General features: G+C 33.6%; 1 protein-coding gene across 1 annotated transcript; it reads left to right on the plus strand.

The window, feature by feature from the left end:
* Positions 1 to 695: 695 nt before the first annotated feature.
* MS3_00008252 (uncharacterized protein) lies at positions 696 to 14176 on the plus strand (the record flags this gene model as incomplete). The annotated part of the gene is made up of 6 exons (XM_012943123.3): positions 696 to 741; positions 1984 to 2146; positions 6291 to 6418; positions 8770 to 8866; positions 11118 to 11331; positions 13869 to 14176. The coding sequence occupies 6 exons, from the start codon at positions 696 to 698 to the stop codon at positions 14085 to 14087; spliced, it is 867 nt and encodes a 288-aa protein (XP_012798577.2). The 3' UTR covers positions 14088 to 14176.
* Positions 14177 to 14746: the final 570 nt, after the last annotated feature.

Raw genomic sequence — 14746 nt, forward strand, 5'->3', positions numbered from 1 at the left:
ATTTTTTTTTTACAATCATCATGTTTTACCACGTTTTCCCCCTACATGGTATTCATTTAGTGTCGTCATATTTTGCATTACTAGTTACTTGATCTTTGTCACCAACCCCTTCTCTTTTTGCTAACTTGGTTATGGAAACTTCAAGAATTTCAATCATACAAAATAATACTCATGAATCGTTTCATTTATTTTGTTAAATCATTGTTCATCTCTATAGAGGCCAGATATTTATGAGTGAACTCTTTATTCACATTATTTATGCCAATGTAAACGGATAGCCGTCAATGACAGTGAACAAAGATCACGATTTACAACCATTGAATTCTAACTTAATCGTTAAGTGGTATGATGCTTAATTCAAACTACGAAATGATTCTATGTTTCATTGCCTGTTAGGTTGTTGGTGTTTACTATCAGAAAACCTTTAAATCGTATGAAACACCAGTCGTATAGCCTACCGGTTTTAATGATTATTCAGATAAAATTTGTTTTATATTCAAACCATCAACCACTTTACTGAGGAGAACTTCATGTTTTTAATCTTTTGTTTCATTCCCCCCCTCTCAGCACATGACATTTTGACCAATCATATTTGAAATATGTATAACATATCGATTGACCTAATGAGTCTAAAGGGTCATAATAAATTAGACTACAAATTAAACTTCTATTTTATATGGTAACATTCAGTACTCATGAATGATAATACATATCAACTTGGATTTGCTTTCCTCTTAACTGGTAAGTAAATTTTTTGATAAAATCTTATTTCCATAATTGTATTCATAAAATAAATTTGGATAGATGATCGTTAATTTGCAGTGGAAACAAGAGGAATTCGACTGTTAATTCAAACTAGGACATTACAAACACTAGTTCAAGCTTACCTGGTTAATACTTAGTATCATGCAAATATTGTTTTTTTAGTATCTGAATCCTTAAACGCCGATCGTATTGAAATACACTCTGTTATTTTTTATATTCTTAGCTTGAGATAGAATGGTGGTTGGAGGTAGTCAACAGGAAACCCTGAACCCGGGTTTCATGCTATTTGGCACTCATCAGCAAGGTGTACCTGTAATCTTGAGGGAACTGGTGCTCCCTGACGGATTCTATCCCGTGTCACGGTCGCGGTCGGGATAACCCAATGGTACTAGTGGCCACATTGCAACTCGGTTGATGGCATTCGATCTGCGCTAAGAAGGGTTTGACACACATGACATTGATCACCACTCAGTGATCAATCAATTGTGAATTCTTAGTTTGTCATAATAGCGGTTTCGTTCTTTTCATATTAGTTTGAAATCAAGAACTAATTATTGGTGTCGTGGTAGAGAGTAATTCGTAAACATTCCGAAATAATCATCACCGAAAGGGACTACGGGATTGAATTAAAGCTGTTAAAACCAATAAGTAATAACTATGAATCTCTTTTAAATAAATAAGAATATTATTTAATATCCGAATCTATGATGAACATTAATTTAAATTACGGTGGTATGAATATTTTTACTAAAGTTATATATGTTTGTCAGTTTAAGTTCACCTGCCCCCAAATGCCCTGTTATGGTCGAGGGTGCGGAGAGTTAGCTCTTCCTCTCGAAATGCTCTCACATGGCCACGCGTATGCAGCCATCTATAGGGATGTCCTACTCACTGCTTCCTTGCAGTGTGGGTGTTGTTTACGAAATTGAGAAGACGAAAAGCGAATGTCCGGCTATTTAATCGACTTCGTGGATACCGTGAATCCACTCCAATTTCAAACCAACAGTGCACTAAACAAATCCTATTTCTGACATCGCGATACATGGTTAAATAAAAGATAGAGAAGTTCATAAGGAGCTTTATCCATATACAGCTAGTTAACACTAGAAATCTAATGGATGTAAAGTTGGCTAAACGAGTTTCGAATTGATGAAGGATATTGAGAAGGTTAGTTAAAAATTATCGCAACTATTGATCAGTTTGTGTTATCTATTTCAGGTTTGCTAGGCTTGTGGTTACACACTAAGAACATTTCACGGTTAACGAAGATAAGTTCTATTTTACCCGATGGTTTGAAAAAGTTTCATTATCATTTGGTTGCGGCTTGTTTGGGTTGCATTGCAATTACACCTTTTAGTGCAATCGGTGTTTATCAAAAAGGGTAAGAATAAATTTAATCTAATCTTATTGGACATACATATTTAACTTCCGGACGGTTCAGATCCTAATTAGCATGACTTACATTATTTCAGTCTTATGGCTTGAAACCTCCACTAAAACTCTAGAATAAATATGCACTATGATCAAACTTTTATAGAGTATAATAAAATGATGATATATTTGTAGTGTCATAATGAGTAGAAACAGCAATTAGAGGAACGACCTATTCCTCTGTTCTATTTAAATTTACCTACTTCGATTTGGGCTACCGGGCAGTATCCTAACCCTCACACACATCGAATGATTTATGTAGCGCATATCTATTTGGTGGATCCTTTTACCAACGTTTGTGTTTAACTAAATGTCAATTTATTCCGGTAATTTGTTTACTCTCAAGAAGTGGATTTCACCAGATCATGTAAGGTCAGAAACTCTCATTTCTACTCATTAGGATAATACAGATGTATCATTATTATTTTATGATTAAAATTCTATCCAATACTTAATTAATTTGAAGTTACCAAGTCTAACCTTAATAATAAAACTTTTATTGAATACTTATTCTGAGTAGTAATTGAAATCAGCTTAAATCTTGAAGGTCAGATACAACGTAAGACCAGGTACACATATGCATCGGTCCAAGTTGTCAGATCTCATTAGCACAACAAGATGAACACCGAATATTATAGAAGTAGTTGCCTCAATGATAGTAATATATAAAAGAAAGATTGTCTATAACGATATAATACAGGAAGAAAGGATTAGCTGGTAGAGAGGAAGACATAAAGCAATTTTAACCTCACACTTTAAGGGAAGACAGAGAGTGTACATGTAGTGAACAAAATACTATTGGGATAATCAAATGTACTTCATACGAAATTACAGAGCATCTTAATAAAATCTGAGAACCATATGGTAAATCCTTAATTCGCAAAATATCAATCCATCATCTCAAACTTGACTGTTCTGGTTGCAAACATCAATCCATTATCTCAGATTTCATTATTCATGCATTTTCATACCAATTGCATTCCGTTCCCGTTCTTTCCTCATCGACCTTCTACTAAAACACATTCTATGCCTGATCACCGTTGTATACTACATGTGTGAATATAAGTAACCTACACCACATATACACCTACGCCATTGTGATCGATCCTGAGCCAAATCACACAGAATCTCCATCCACTGGTTACGATAGTCACGCGGACCCCAAACAAGTAGTCTGCATCTACCAATATGGCCCATACCAGAAGTTAGTGACTTCAAGCACTGATGCCACGTTTTAGTATTGCCACTCCTAACTTTCTTCCAACAATCTCCAACACTAGTCAGCACTGTGTGCCATGGTATTCGGTGTTCAGGTATACGTAACACGTGGCCTAATCATCTCCGTCGATGAACATTTACAACCTAATATAACACCTAGAATCCTGGTCTCAATAATTATCGGACGCCTAACAAAGACTCATGAACTTCAAACACGAAAGAATCAGGCTGGCATCAGACCTGGTCGTGGCTGCATCGACCACATATTCATTATTCGTCAGGATTTAGAACACAGGCATGCTTATCAGTGTTCGGCAATGATTGTTTTCTTGACTTAAAAGGACTGAAAACACTAATGAGGCTTTTTATTAGTATTTGGCTAATGACTCATGAATATTGCTGTAATTCCTGGAACTTGTTTATTTAAAGGAATATTCCACTGACTTTTGAATTGTATATATATATTACATTCATCATAATTCTTACTGTAAGCTTTTGTTCATTGCTTTCATGAAACTGTTCATTCATCTCTGAAGAGGTAATTTAATGTAGAGCTAAATTGTAACCCCTTGAAAAAAACATTTATGAAAATTGAATGAAACATATGAAATGAAGTCTATCTAATTGTGTATGTGAGCACACTGATGAGACCAAAAATAAACCCAAAAGGAACTTTAATACAAAAAAGATGCTATCATACACTTTTAAATGGATTACCATGTGAAACAGATGACAAAAATACCGTTTTGTTTTCTTATTTGTCTTGTGAAGTAATGTTAAATATACTAAAAGTATTCTAGAGGACATGAGTTGATTGAAGATGAACTACTGGACTTGTGTTCAAATTTACAAATGGTACCAGAATATTCTAAAATTTTGAGATGGTGGAGAAGTTTTGTAGCTCAGGTGGATAATTTTGATGGAGTTTTGTTCTCTGAGCTAGATGACTTGGTTGTGGAGCTTTCATCGTTCTTCAGAACGATATCATCAACACAAACTTCAGGTAGAAGTGAAGTTTGAATTGTGTATTTTCGGTCTACTGTAGAGAACAGAATTCCATCAAAATATCTAAAAGATTATTTATTTGATTCTATCTAGTATTTAATCTTCTTCAGATACATACAATAGGCCTTAACCTTCATATAATTAACCACCCATAATCATACTCCAAATCCTACATATATTTCACATCATAATTTAGAGATATAAAAACTTAGTCATTTTGTTATTGTATCAAATATCAACTGATACAGTGAATAAGAATGAGTTTAGATATTCTATCCAATAATGAAACTAAATGTTAATGGATTCATAAATCAAACATGTTTGATTCAGGATGGATAAGAATAATGAAAAGAATAGATTAACTGAAAGAAGAACGGTAGCATGTCATTAGGGAAATACTTCATATTCTATAGATAGTTATTTAAGTTATATAAGAACTATTGTTTAAATCTGAACGAGTAGTTTCACAATATTTGGGCGCTGAATTAGCTAGTTTAATTAGGATTACTACACACATTTGGCCCTGGTTACGTACGTAAGAATACTATATATAAAGTCGTATACCCTAACACTGAGTTCTAGTCTTTTCCATTTAGTATGGACCATACATACTCTTGATAGTTTAAAAACGTTTTAGGATGACCCAATTATAACAGAAAGTGTTATTCGTCAGTATATTAATACAATTTATTTAGTCACCTGTATACTGTTATTTATTATGGTTTTTGTCGTAACCTACCCATAGACTTTAGTCTCTCCTATAAGCTAACGTTTTGTATGAATGCAGAATTTTCTTTCTAAAGATTGTACATAATGCAAATATCTTACATGTTTCAGTATATCAATCAACGTAAACATTACCAACGTGATTATATTTGAAATTCTACTACTGTGAATGTAAGAGGTAGTGATTTATAGACGGGGAATAATTCAAGAATGGAAAATCGTTTAACAGGCTAAAATAAGGCTTAAGATAAGAGAGACATGAATATGAATAGTTTAGTTAATCAACAATTATACGACAAAAATATACGCACAGTATTGGTCCATAAATAGATCCCAAAAAATTACCACTCATTATTCTTATCGAAACACAACAAGGAATGAGTAACAACCAAGTAGTGTTGTAGTGAACGTGAACAAAAGTAAGGACAACCGAATGTGTTTCAGTACAAAATTACAGAATCTCTTAGCAAAATTTGAGAACCATACGGTCAATAGTTCATTTGGAAAAGAAATCAGTCAGTCGTCCTTTTTCTCCACACTAATCATTCTTTGTTCTCGTTCTCTTTTCTTCGGTCTTCCTAACCTTCTATCTCCAAACATGACACTTTCAATTGATGATCCATACTACTTATATCTACCAACATATGACTAAACATTGATAGTAAGCTGTTCAGCAAATATATTGTATTTTGTTTCAACTAACTTCATCTGTAAATATGTTAAAGTCTGTACGTTATATGTACTACTGACTGATAGTTGTAACGCTATTCACTGACTTATATCGAAATACAGAATGGAAAGCATAAGATTAATTCAATATATTAGTTGATATTAAAGATCATTTACTCAAGGATGTGTATAGATATATCTATAAGGAACCAGTAATCTTATTTAATTTCAAAGGATTTCAGTTACATTGAAGAAATCGTAAATAATTCTACTTCAGCCTTATTTATTTTTCAGTTTTCATAACTTTCAAGTGTTGAAAAGAAATTTCCAGTTAAATATTTTAGAACGAAACGGCCGTCCAGTGCTTCCAGGTTTTCCATGGTGGTCTAGCTTCAACTGACTCATGATCTTAACCATTGAAATTACTACAATCTCCACAAAATCCATCTGATATTTTATTTCTTTTAATATTTCAGATGGTCTTTTGGTCATTTTGGCTGTCAGTCATATGCATTTGCTGGAATGTTTTTTGGAATGACATCAATTTATTTGTCGTGTTTTATCTGTTTCTTCACTATGGTTGAAATATTGAACTTAACCTATAGTAAGTAGACAAAGATTATATCCTGTTATCACTTGTAGCCTGTGTGCCCCGTTAATGTATAACATAATGATACCGTTAATTAGAGAACAGTGAATTATCGACTGGACCAATGACGCATAAAACCCGTGCGAGCATTCTGGAGTACTTATCGGTCCCGCTTAGTGCCTAGCCCAGTCAGTTAAGTTCAGAACACCAATCTCAGCCTCAGAGATATGAACCATGTATTTCAAAAACACTGGGTTTATATACCAACCAAACAGACCATATCGTACCATAAAAGGGAAAATAATATTTGTACAAGATTTATCCAAATGCGGCTGTGAATGAGGAAGAGACAAGGCATAACTTAAGAATGGTGAATTGTATAATAATAGTTCATAGGTCAAAGTAGGGCTTATGATAAGAGGAACACGAATATGAATAGTTTAGTCATTTAACAATTACCCGATAAAAATATAAGCATAGTATTGGTCCGTAAATGGGTTCCAAATGTTACCATTCATTATTCTCATCGGGATATAACATATTCCTAATAGTATCTAATCGACTAACCAATATTTAGCCAACATTATTTACAAAATCATTAAGATTTTATATGGACATTTATGAAATCAGATGGAGGACCACCAAACACTATGGAGCACCGGACAGTTGTTTTATAACAATTTGCTCACTCTTAATCACATTAGGATATGAATTTAGGAATTTCATTTCTTTCAGCTAACGTATTACCATTAGATTTTCTAGTTGAAATCTACATTTTTAACACGGTCATTTTACGGTGCATCATGACTGTTTGTTGTAAGTGGCAAACATTTTTTTTTCTCGCAGAAATTCTTATTTGATAATTGCATAATCTACATGAGAAAAATGACTTTTATAAGACTAAACATTAGGAGATTGAATCCATCGTTATGTTCATAAGCGAGCTATTTTATTTGGAAGTTTTAATTTTCTTGTAGTGTAGATATCTTACCCTTCTTCTACCCTATCATAGTCTAGAGGTTAGGTGTTCGAGCATGAGACTGAATGTCCTGGGTCGTAATACAGCGTGCGGAATTGTGGATGTGCACTATTGAGGAGTCGCACACTAGAACGAAACAGCCACCCAGTGTTTCCAGGTTTTCAGTGGTGATGTAACATTGATTGATTCATAAACTCAATCAAAAAGTCGTCATATCCACTTTGTATGGACTGTTTATTTGTCTTTCTCTTTTTTGTTGTCGTTAACTTCTGAATTTTGCTTGGACAAACGGGCCTACAGTACAGTATATTGACTGAAATTCTTAACGTAGTTTTTTACTATGAACAATATTTAGTTTAAAGGAGCAATTGAAAGAAAAAGAAGGACTTTCTCTATTTGGCTTTGACATTTATATTAAACTCGATGACTTAGATTTACAACAGTTTTTCATATATCTGAATAGAATAACTAGTTTCTATCGTAAAATTTCATTCAGACAGAGTTTTGTATTAACCAACAAAATCAATGTTTTTATAGGGTAATTTCACTTATGACTGTTAGCTTATTGTGTTGAAAAAGACGTTCGAAAGGTATTTGTTGTGCTATAAGTTAAAAGTTGAGTATTTACTCTTATTATTGTAATAACAGGATATTATTATTATTATCAGTAATGTTTGAATAGTCTCTCTGTTATCATCGAGAACTGAATGCTTATCACTTTGTTAGTATATATGCATCCTTTAAGAATTGCCTCAATATTAGTCATTATGTTACAAGTTATTTTGAATAAATGGATTGTGTCTAACAGTAGAATCGAGTACTAGTATCTGATAAATAACGTTTGTTACGCCTTGTGGTGGAGCATAGGCCACCCACCAGGATTCTGCATTAAACTCTGTCTTGAGGACCAGTCTCAAATAAAAAAGAAATATATACTCTGCATTCAACTGCTAGGCATAGTCCGTTTTTTATCTAAGTGGAAATAGAATATTTATCTGCATTTCATTAGCCGTAATTTTAACGATCATTTCGATTTCTTCCAAATTTGACTGGGTCCTATACAAGTGACTTTATCAGTCCAACAAGGGATGTTAAATTAATTCTTACGTCATACCGATCTTATAGGAATTACCTTGACATTTTATGTGCAAGCACACAACATCAAGATTCAGGTTGTTATAATGAAGGGATAATACATAACCTTAAACTTAAAGGATTCGTGTGTAACTTCATAGTAAATAACAGTTTAGTTGTGTTATATTGTGATGTCAATTAAAAACTACCAGTTCCTTGTATATTGAAGGGCAGCGAAAACACTACAAATAAATTTTAAGAATGAAAGTCAAATTGAACTATGATGATAGTTATTATCCTCATTTTTTTACAGTCCGTCATTTCATATCTAATCAATATAATTACATTCCTTTTGGAATTTGGATGATCGGTGCATTGTGGGCTATTCTACCACTCTATGGATATGGCAGGTAAAGCGTACCTTCTTTTTACTGATAATCTGTATGGTTGCTTACAGTTCCAAATGAAGGCTAAATGCATCATACCGATTGATTTTACATGTAATTTACTAAAGTACTAACATTTATGATCAATTCACTCAAATAATAACAGTCTTCTCACCTTAACTGAATGATATTCAATCATTAACAGCAATCAACATAGTACTTGATAAAATAAGATCTATAGTTCAGGGGCTTGAACTAAACAAGATATCTGGTACTTTAAGACTACTACTGTTGACTAAAGAGTTTCAACTTTAATTAATCAAAAAAAGCATCATATCCTTTTTCTCTTCATCATCACATGGGTCTAATAAATAATTCCAAACATGAGGATTAGGCCAAAATTTGTCATTCAACATGGAAAATCTTTTTTGTTGCTGTACTGACTATTCTAACTTCAAATCAAGACATAGTTTCTTTATTTTTCGGTTAGTAAATTTTTAGTACAAGTAATTTACAGTTCAGTTAATTCCTCAATTTTTTTTGGGATTTATTCTAAAATACTCATTAAATATTTGCAGTTCAGAATAAAGTTAGCAGTATGTCAGTAACAATGTGGAACTTCGTACGTACGTACATTAGTACGAGTTGCATACAATATTAACACACAGACACAATTGTCGATTCAAATCCTGTAGTGCTAGAGGTAGCAAAAGTATAAGCAGTAAAGATGTTATTCAAGGAGTATAATCCAGTGAAGTAAATTCGGAAAGAGAAAAAAGGGACATGAAGAGTTGAGAAGATTAGGATTTGGAAGAACACGAAGAGAGGATGCACCTGCGCCCACCATTGCAAACGATTTTGAGCCATATCATTCAAGATCTCTAATCATCGGTTGCTATCGTCTTGAAGATCCCAACCAGATAGTTTACACCTACCAACAAGGTTCATTCAGTCAACTTGTCGGTGACTTGATGGATTTGTGCCATGTTTTGATCTGGCAGCCTCTAGCTTTCTTCCAACCTACTCGTACACCATAAAACACAGCTCGTCGGGGTAGTTGGTGGTTGGGCCTACATAACACATGTCCCAGCCATAAAGTTAGCATATTAATAAGAGTCATATCCTTGATTAACTGACTTAAGATCAAATGAATAAGACTTAACAAAAATCTATATTCATTAGAAAATTTTATTTAGTATGTATTTTAAGTGAATGACATTCTGGTAACTGTCTGGCGGGTCAACAATCTGTCTTAATTAAACAAGTCAACATCGATTAGTCAAATTTACAGTCACATTAAAAAATTAAATAGACGAGATCAAGTCATAACACTAGTAATGGCATGTTTGTAATATCTCAGTGAATATAAAATCAAATTTCTGATGTTTACTAGCTCAGTATAAGTTATAGTAACTATCATACAACCAATTTTGTTATGGTTAATTTTAGTTAAGTGTTTTTTACTAACTTACTTAACAGATAATGCTATTGGAATAGTCACGATTCGCATATTTCTTTGTAGTGTTATAATCACTAGATCATATGACAGACTCTAGCTAAGATGTTGATCACTTAAATATCACTAGATGATTCATTCTCTTCCCCATGCATATATGTACTCAAATCCTATTATTATTAGCTTTTGCTTTACTGTGCCCTTATGCAATTTGACTATAAATTTGCCAATGTATTGGATCATGTATACCTATTTGCCTCTCGGTTTCAAATGAGCTTAATGTGCTTATAGCTTTGTGATAAGTGCTATCCACTAATAAACTGTGGTAGCTGCTTCTCATCGCCTTCTGATATCATACACCGTTGAGATTTATATTATAACGGTTATTGAGGTGATAGAATAACGAAACAGTCACTACAAAATTGCTTCTTCATTAGGCCATTGAAAGCATATTATTATTCACTTGGTATTGTTTGGCTTGTATCTTCCCATCGAGGTTTAAGACTGCAATTGATCAGTCTGTTATTGGCATATGTGCATACTGTGTGTATGCCTCAATATTACCTTAATTCACAAGCTATTTGTAAGCAATGATGGATAGTGGCTAGCAGTGGAACCCAGGACGCGGTTACATCCAGCTGACGAGTCCCAAATGGGATGAAACGCGCGTCCTGGATTCCACTGCTAGCCACTATCCATCGTATATCATTATTCTTTATTCTAAACAACCTATACCATTTTAAATGTGTTTGAAATGATTATCAAGTCGAAATTTGATAATGATATCAAATCACTATCTTAACTTTTCTAATGTTTCAGATATGCATTAGAACCTCATAACACATCATGTCTATTGGACTGGACTAATATGGATCAGAGCATGAAATTGTATATGTTTTCACTAGTTATATTTGGTTATGTACTTCCATTCGGTATCGGTATTTGGTCACAATATAAACTGATACAGTATGCAGTATCGGATGCAAATAAAAATAAGAAGAAGAACACGACAAAGATTGAGATTCTTATAAAGGTAGATTTATTTATTTGATTATCGCATAATTATTTTTAAGATCTATTTCATGGAAACTCCGCCTTGAGTCCCTCCGGGGGTTACTGCCGATCCCAAGGCCGGATAAAGGAGGAGGGTTGGGCATGGGGTTAGCGACATAATCCCGTAGAAAACTAACTCGCTAAAAAGACGTCAACCAGAAAAAAGTATTCAAACCCTTTAAACTCTGACCTGGGAGTCAGAAGGTCTCGTGATGAAAGCCGAGTTCCTTCGGAACTCACGAGGCCGATGCCCCTTCTGACAACCAGAGCAACCATTTATTTAAGTACATGGAATACTCGTACAATGTGGGAAACCGGGAGAGTCTTCTAAATTGCCGCATCGCTGCTGCATTTCATGGAGACTAAAAAAAGATAAATGATTTGTTGAACTCACTAAATGAGTTGTGTTCTTTTGGTTTCTTTCATTGGTTAAGACCAAACTATAACAGAAGAATTGCACTAACATTTGTTTTACATTCCAAATGAACATTGTCAGTATTCTACACCGGTCCTTTTAATGACTTGGATAAAGTGTTTTATATAAATGCATCAAATAACTTATCTGTTTTTAGAGTATCCCAGAAAATCCCTAAAATTAAGGTCCGTGAATATATTTAGTCTGTAATATAGTGAATTTGTGTATTTTATCAACATTAAAGAGGCTTTATCTACCACTTATGCTACTTCATAATTTTCAAAATTGAAAGGCTTATTTATATTTAGAAAAGAGTTTTGTGGATATTATAGTAATTTAATAGTTGAGTTCATGAGTCAATTTAAGATAAACCACCATGGAAAACCTGGAAGCACTGGACGGGCGTTTCGTCCACCAATCTCAGTGGTGGAGGGTGGTGCAATTTCGTGGATTGGTTGGAGTTAGACAATAACACCGTTAGATGTCGGTTTAGTGGTCTAGTTAATATTAAACCGTGAAAAATAAAATGATAAGTTTGATGCGACTAACAAAGCAATGGTAAACTAATTATCATAACAATAATATGAACTATAACATAGGGTAGTATGAAGTTTCTGAAAAATCGTAAAAGCTTAGCCAGTAACAATAATAATGATGGAGTTTTGTTCTCTGAGCTGGATAGTTTGGTCGTGGAGCTTTCATCGTTCTTCTGAACGACATCATCAGCAAAAACTTCAGATAGAGGTGAAGTGTTCGAATTTCTCCACATGCGTTTCACAGCTTGTTCTGTACACCTCGATGTTGATTGGTTCTTATTGACCATAAATTTGTCATTGTTTACTTCTTTGTTTTGGTTGTGTCTCCCATTGGTTTGATTTTTGTTCTTATATTTGTGCATGATTTTCCTGATTGGTTGATAAATTGGATTGATTTCAATATGCTTGTTGATCGCTGATTGACCTGAGTGCCAGGCTTCTTAAACTTCTCTAGTGTTTTTGGGATTTCCTCTGTCCAATCGAATGAGTGTCCGCAGTTTTTCACGTGTATTAAGTGAGGAAATATCATGGCGTTTGACTGCTAATTGATGTTCGTGTAGGCGAAGGTGAAGGGGGCATCCGCTTTGTCCGATGTAGTGTGTTTCGCAGTTGGCACAATTTATTTTGTAGATGATGTTTGATTTGTTTTCCTCTGGTTCTCCACCATTTCCATAATGATAATAATAACTATTAAATAGGGCTGAAAAGGGTGAAATTGTCACATTATACCCTTGAAACAAAGCAAAGTGATGTAAAAACTGTTTTGCATTCAAAATTCGGGATTGATACAAAGAATCCTTTCTATTTGGATTACTTTGTAATGTAATGAGTAACATATTTCGGATAGTATAGTTATTTATATATTAACAAGATGCTGTAACGCCTGTTATGGATAATAACAGAAAAATATCGGTATAAGCAATCGTTAGTATTGAATTTCTTAGAACACTTTTTTTTTTCGCTCCTTGGATTAACATTCATAAAGATTCACTGAAAGTGATTGTTTCGCCTAACTTTTACATTCCCTTAAATGTTTTAGATGGGATTTTTTTAGATGAAAATCGTAGCGGTCAGTGAATAAGCTTCATCTATACAAGTTTTCTTGATCTCTGACGGATGATAGGTGAAATCTCTTTGAACATGTTACTTAATTGGTACTCTACTTATCAATGACTTAATTCATCATCATAATCATGTTAGACTTATTATCATCAGGTTTGTACTTCAGTTTTCTCAACACCAGATTGTATGTGGTGTTAGTCAGTTTAAGATGATGGTTTGGCAAAGCTGTGTAATTGACTGGTGTTAAAGGCACAAACTACTGTGCTTTAACTTGATAGTCTGTTACTTATCGTGTTCATCAAGAAAAATGATGGTCCTGGACTCGACACCGTACAGAGTCCTGATTAAACAACGTCGGACCATAATGAATAAAGTTTCCAGAATTTCTAATGTTTACTCAAATGTTATCGATCCATTTTTTTGTTTAAGAAATTATTTTACCCATGTATTAATGAAGTGTTTTTCTTTGATCTTTTGTTTACTTCATGAAATCATTCAACAAAGTTGAATAATTCAATCTTATTATTCAATATATTTGGTTGGTTATCATATGGTCTATTAGCCATTAATTCATTAATATCTGGACAAATAACATTGAATCCATTTACATATTGTATACCACAACTTCTTGCAAAAATTTCTCAAGCATTTTTACCTATAGCTTATAGTTATACAGAAAAACAAATTGGACAATGGAATAAAGCATATGGAAATATAGAATAGAAATATTGTTTAATTTTTGAACAAATCCTCTTGTAGTATCTTTTATGTTATACAATAGTTAGATGTAATAGTAATCGTTATGTAATCAATTGTTTGTTCTTATTTCATTTCTGTTTGGGTAAATCTTGTAATCTCTATAAACAATTGAGTTTTAAACATAACTGATAAGTCTTGTTAATTTGAACGCTTTATTCAGTTCCTAAGCTGTTCTGGTAACCCGAAAGCTAGAACTACGTAGTGACCTGAAGTCGAGAGAAAAAGCGCAAAATAAGCGAAAACACTTTACTCCAAAGGTTCATTTTTATACAGAAAAACACGGGTATTTATAGATGTTAACATTTGTTAAATGAACATCATATTTTGGCCAATCCACTAAAAGACATATTATGCTACTTACCAATAGTAGCACGCTACGTTGACACTCTAGAAAGCTCCATCATGCTCTGATTGGCTAGGACTCTTCGGCTCGTTTTGGGCCTCTGGAGGCTCCGTTGAAGTTCTCTGAAAGCCGACTCAACAATAACTATTTGACTTTTTATAGTACTCTTCTTCTTTACTGATTGGTTGACACGGTCAAATTCAGAAACTGAAATTATATTAAATCGGCGATTATACAGTTTTCACAAAGCCGTTAAATAGCATTTTCGATTTTGACAACT

Source organism: Schistosoma haematobium, chromosome 6 (assembly GCF_000699445.3).
Source record: "Schistosoma haematobium chromosome 6, whole genome shotgun sequence".
In the NCBI taxonomy this organism is placed as follows: Eukaryota; Metazoa; Platyhelminthes; class Trematoda; order Strigeidida; family Schistosomatidae; genus Schistosoma; species Schistosoma haematobium.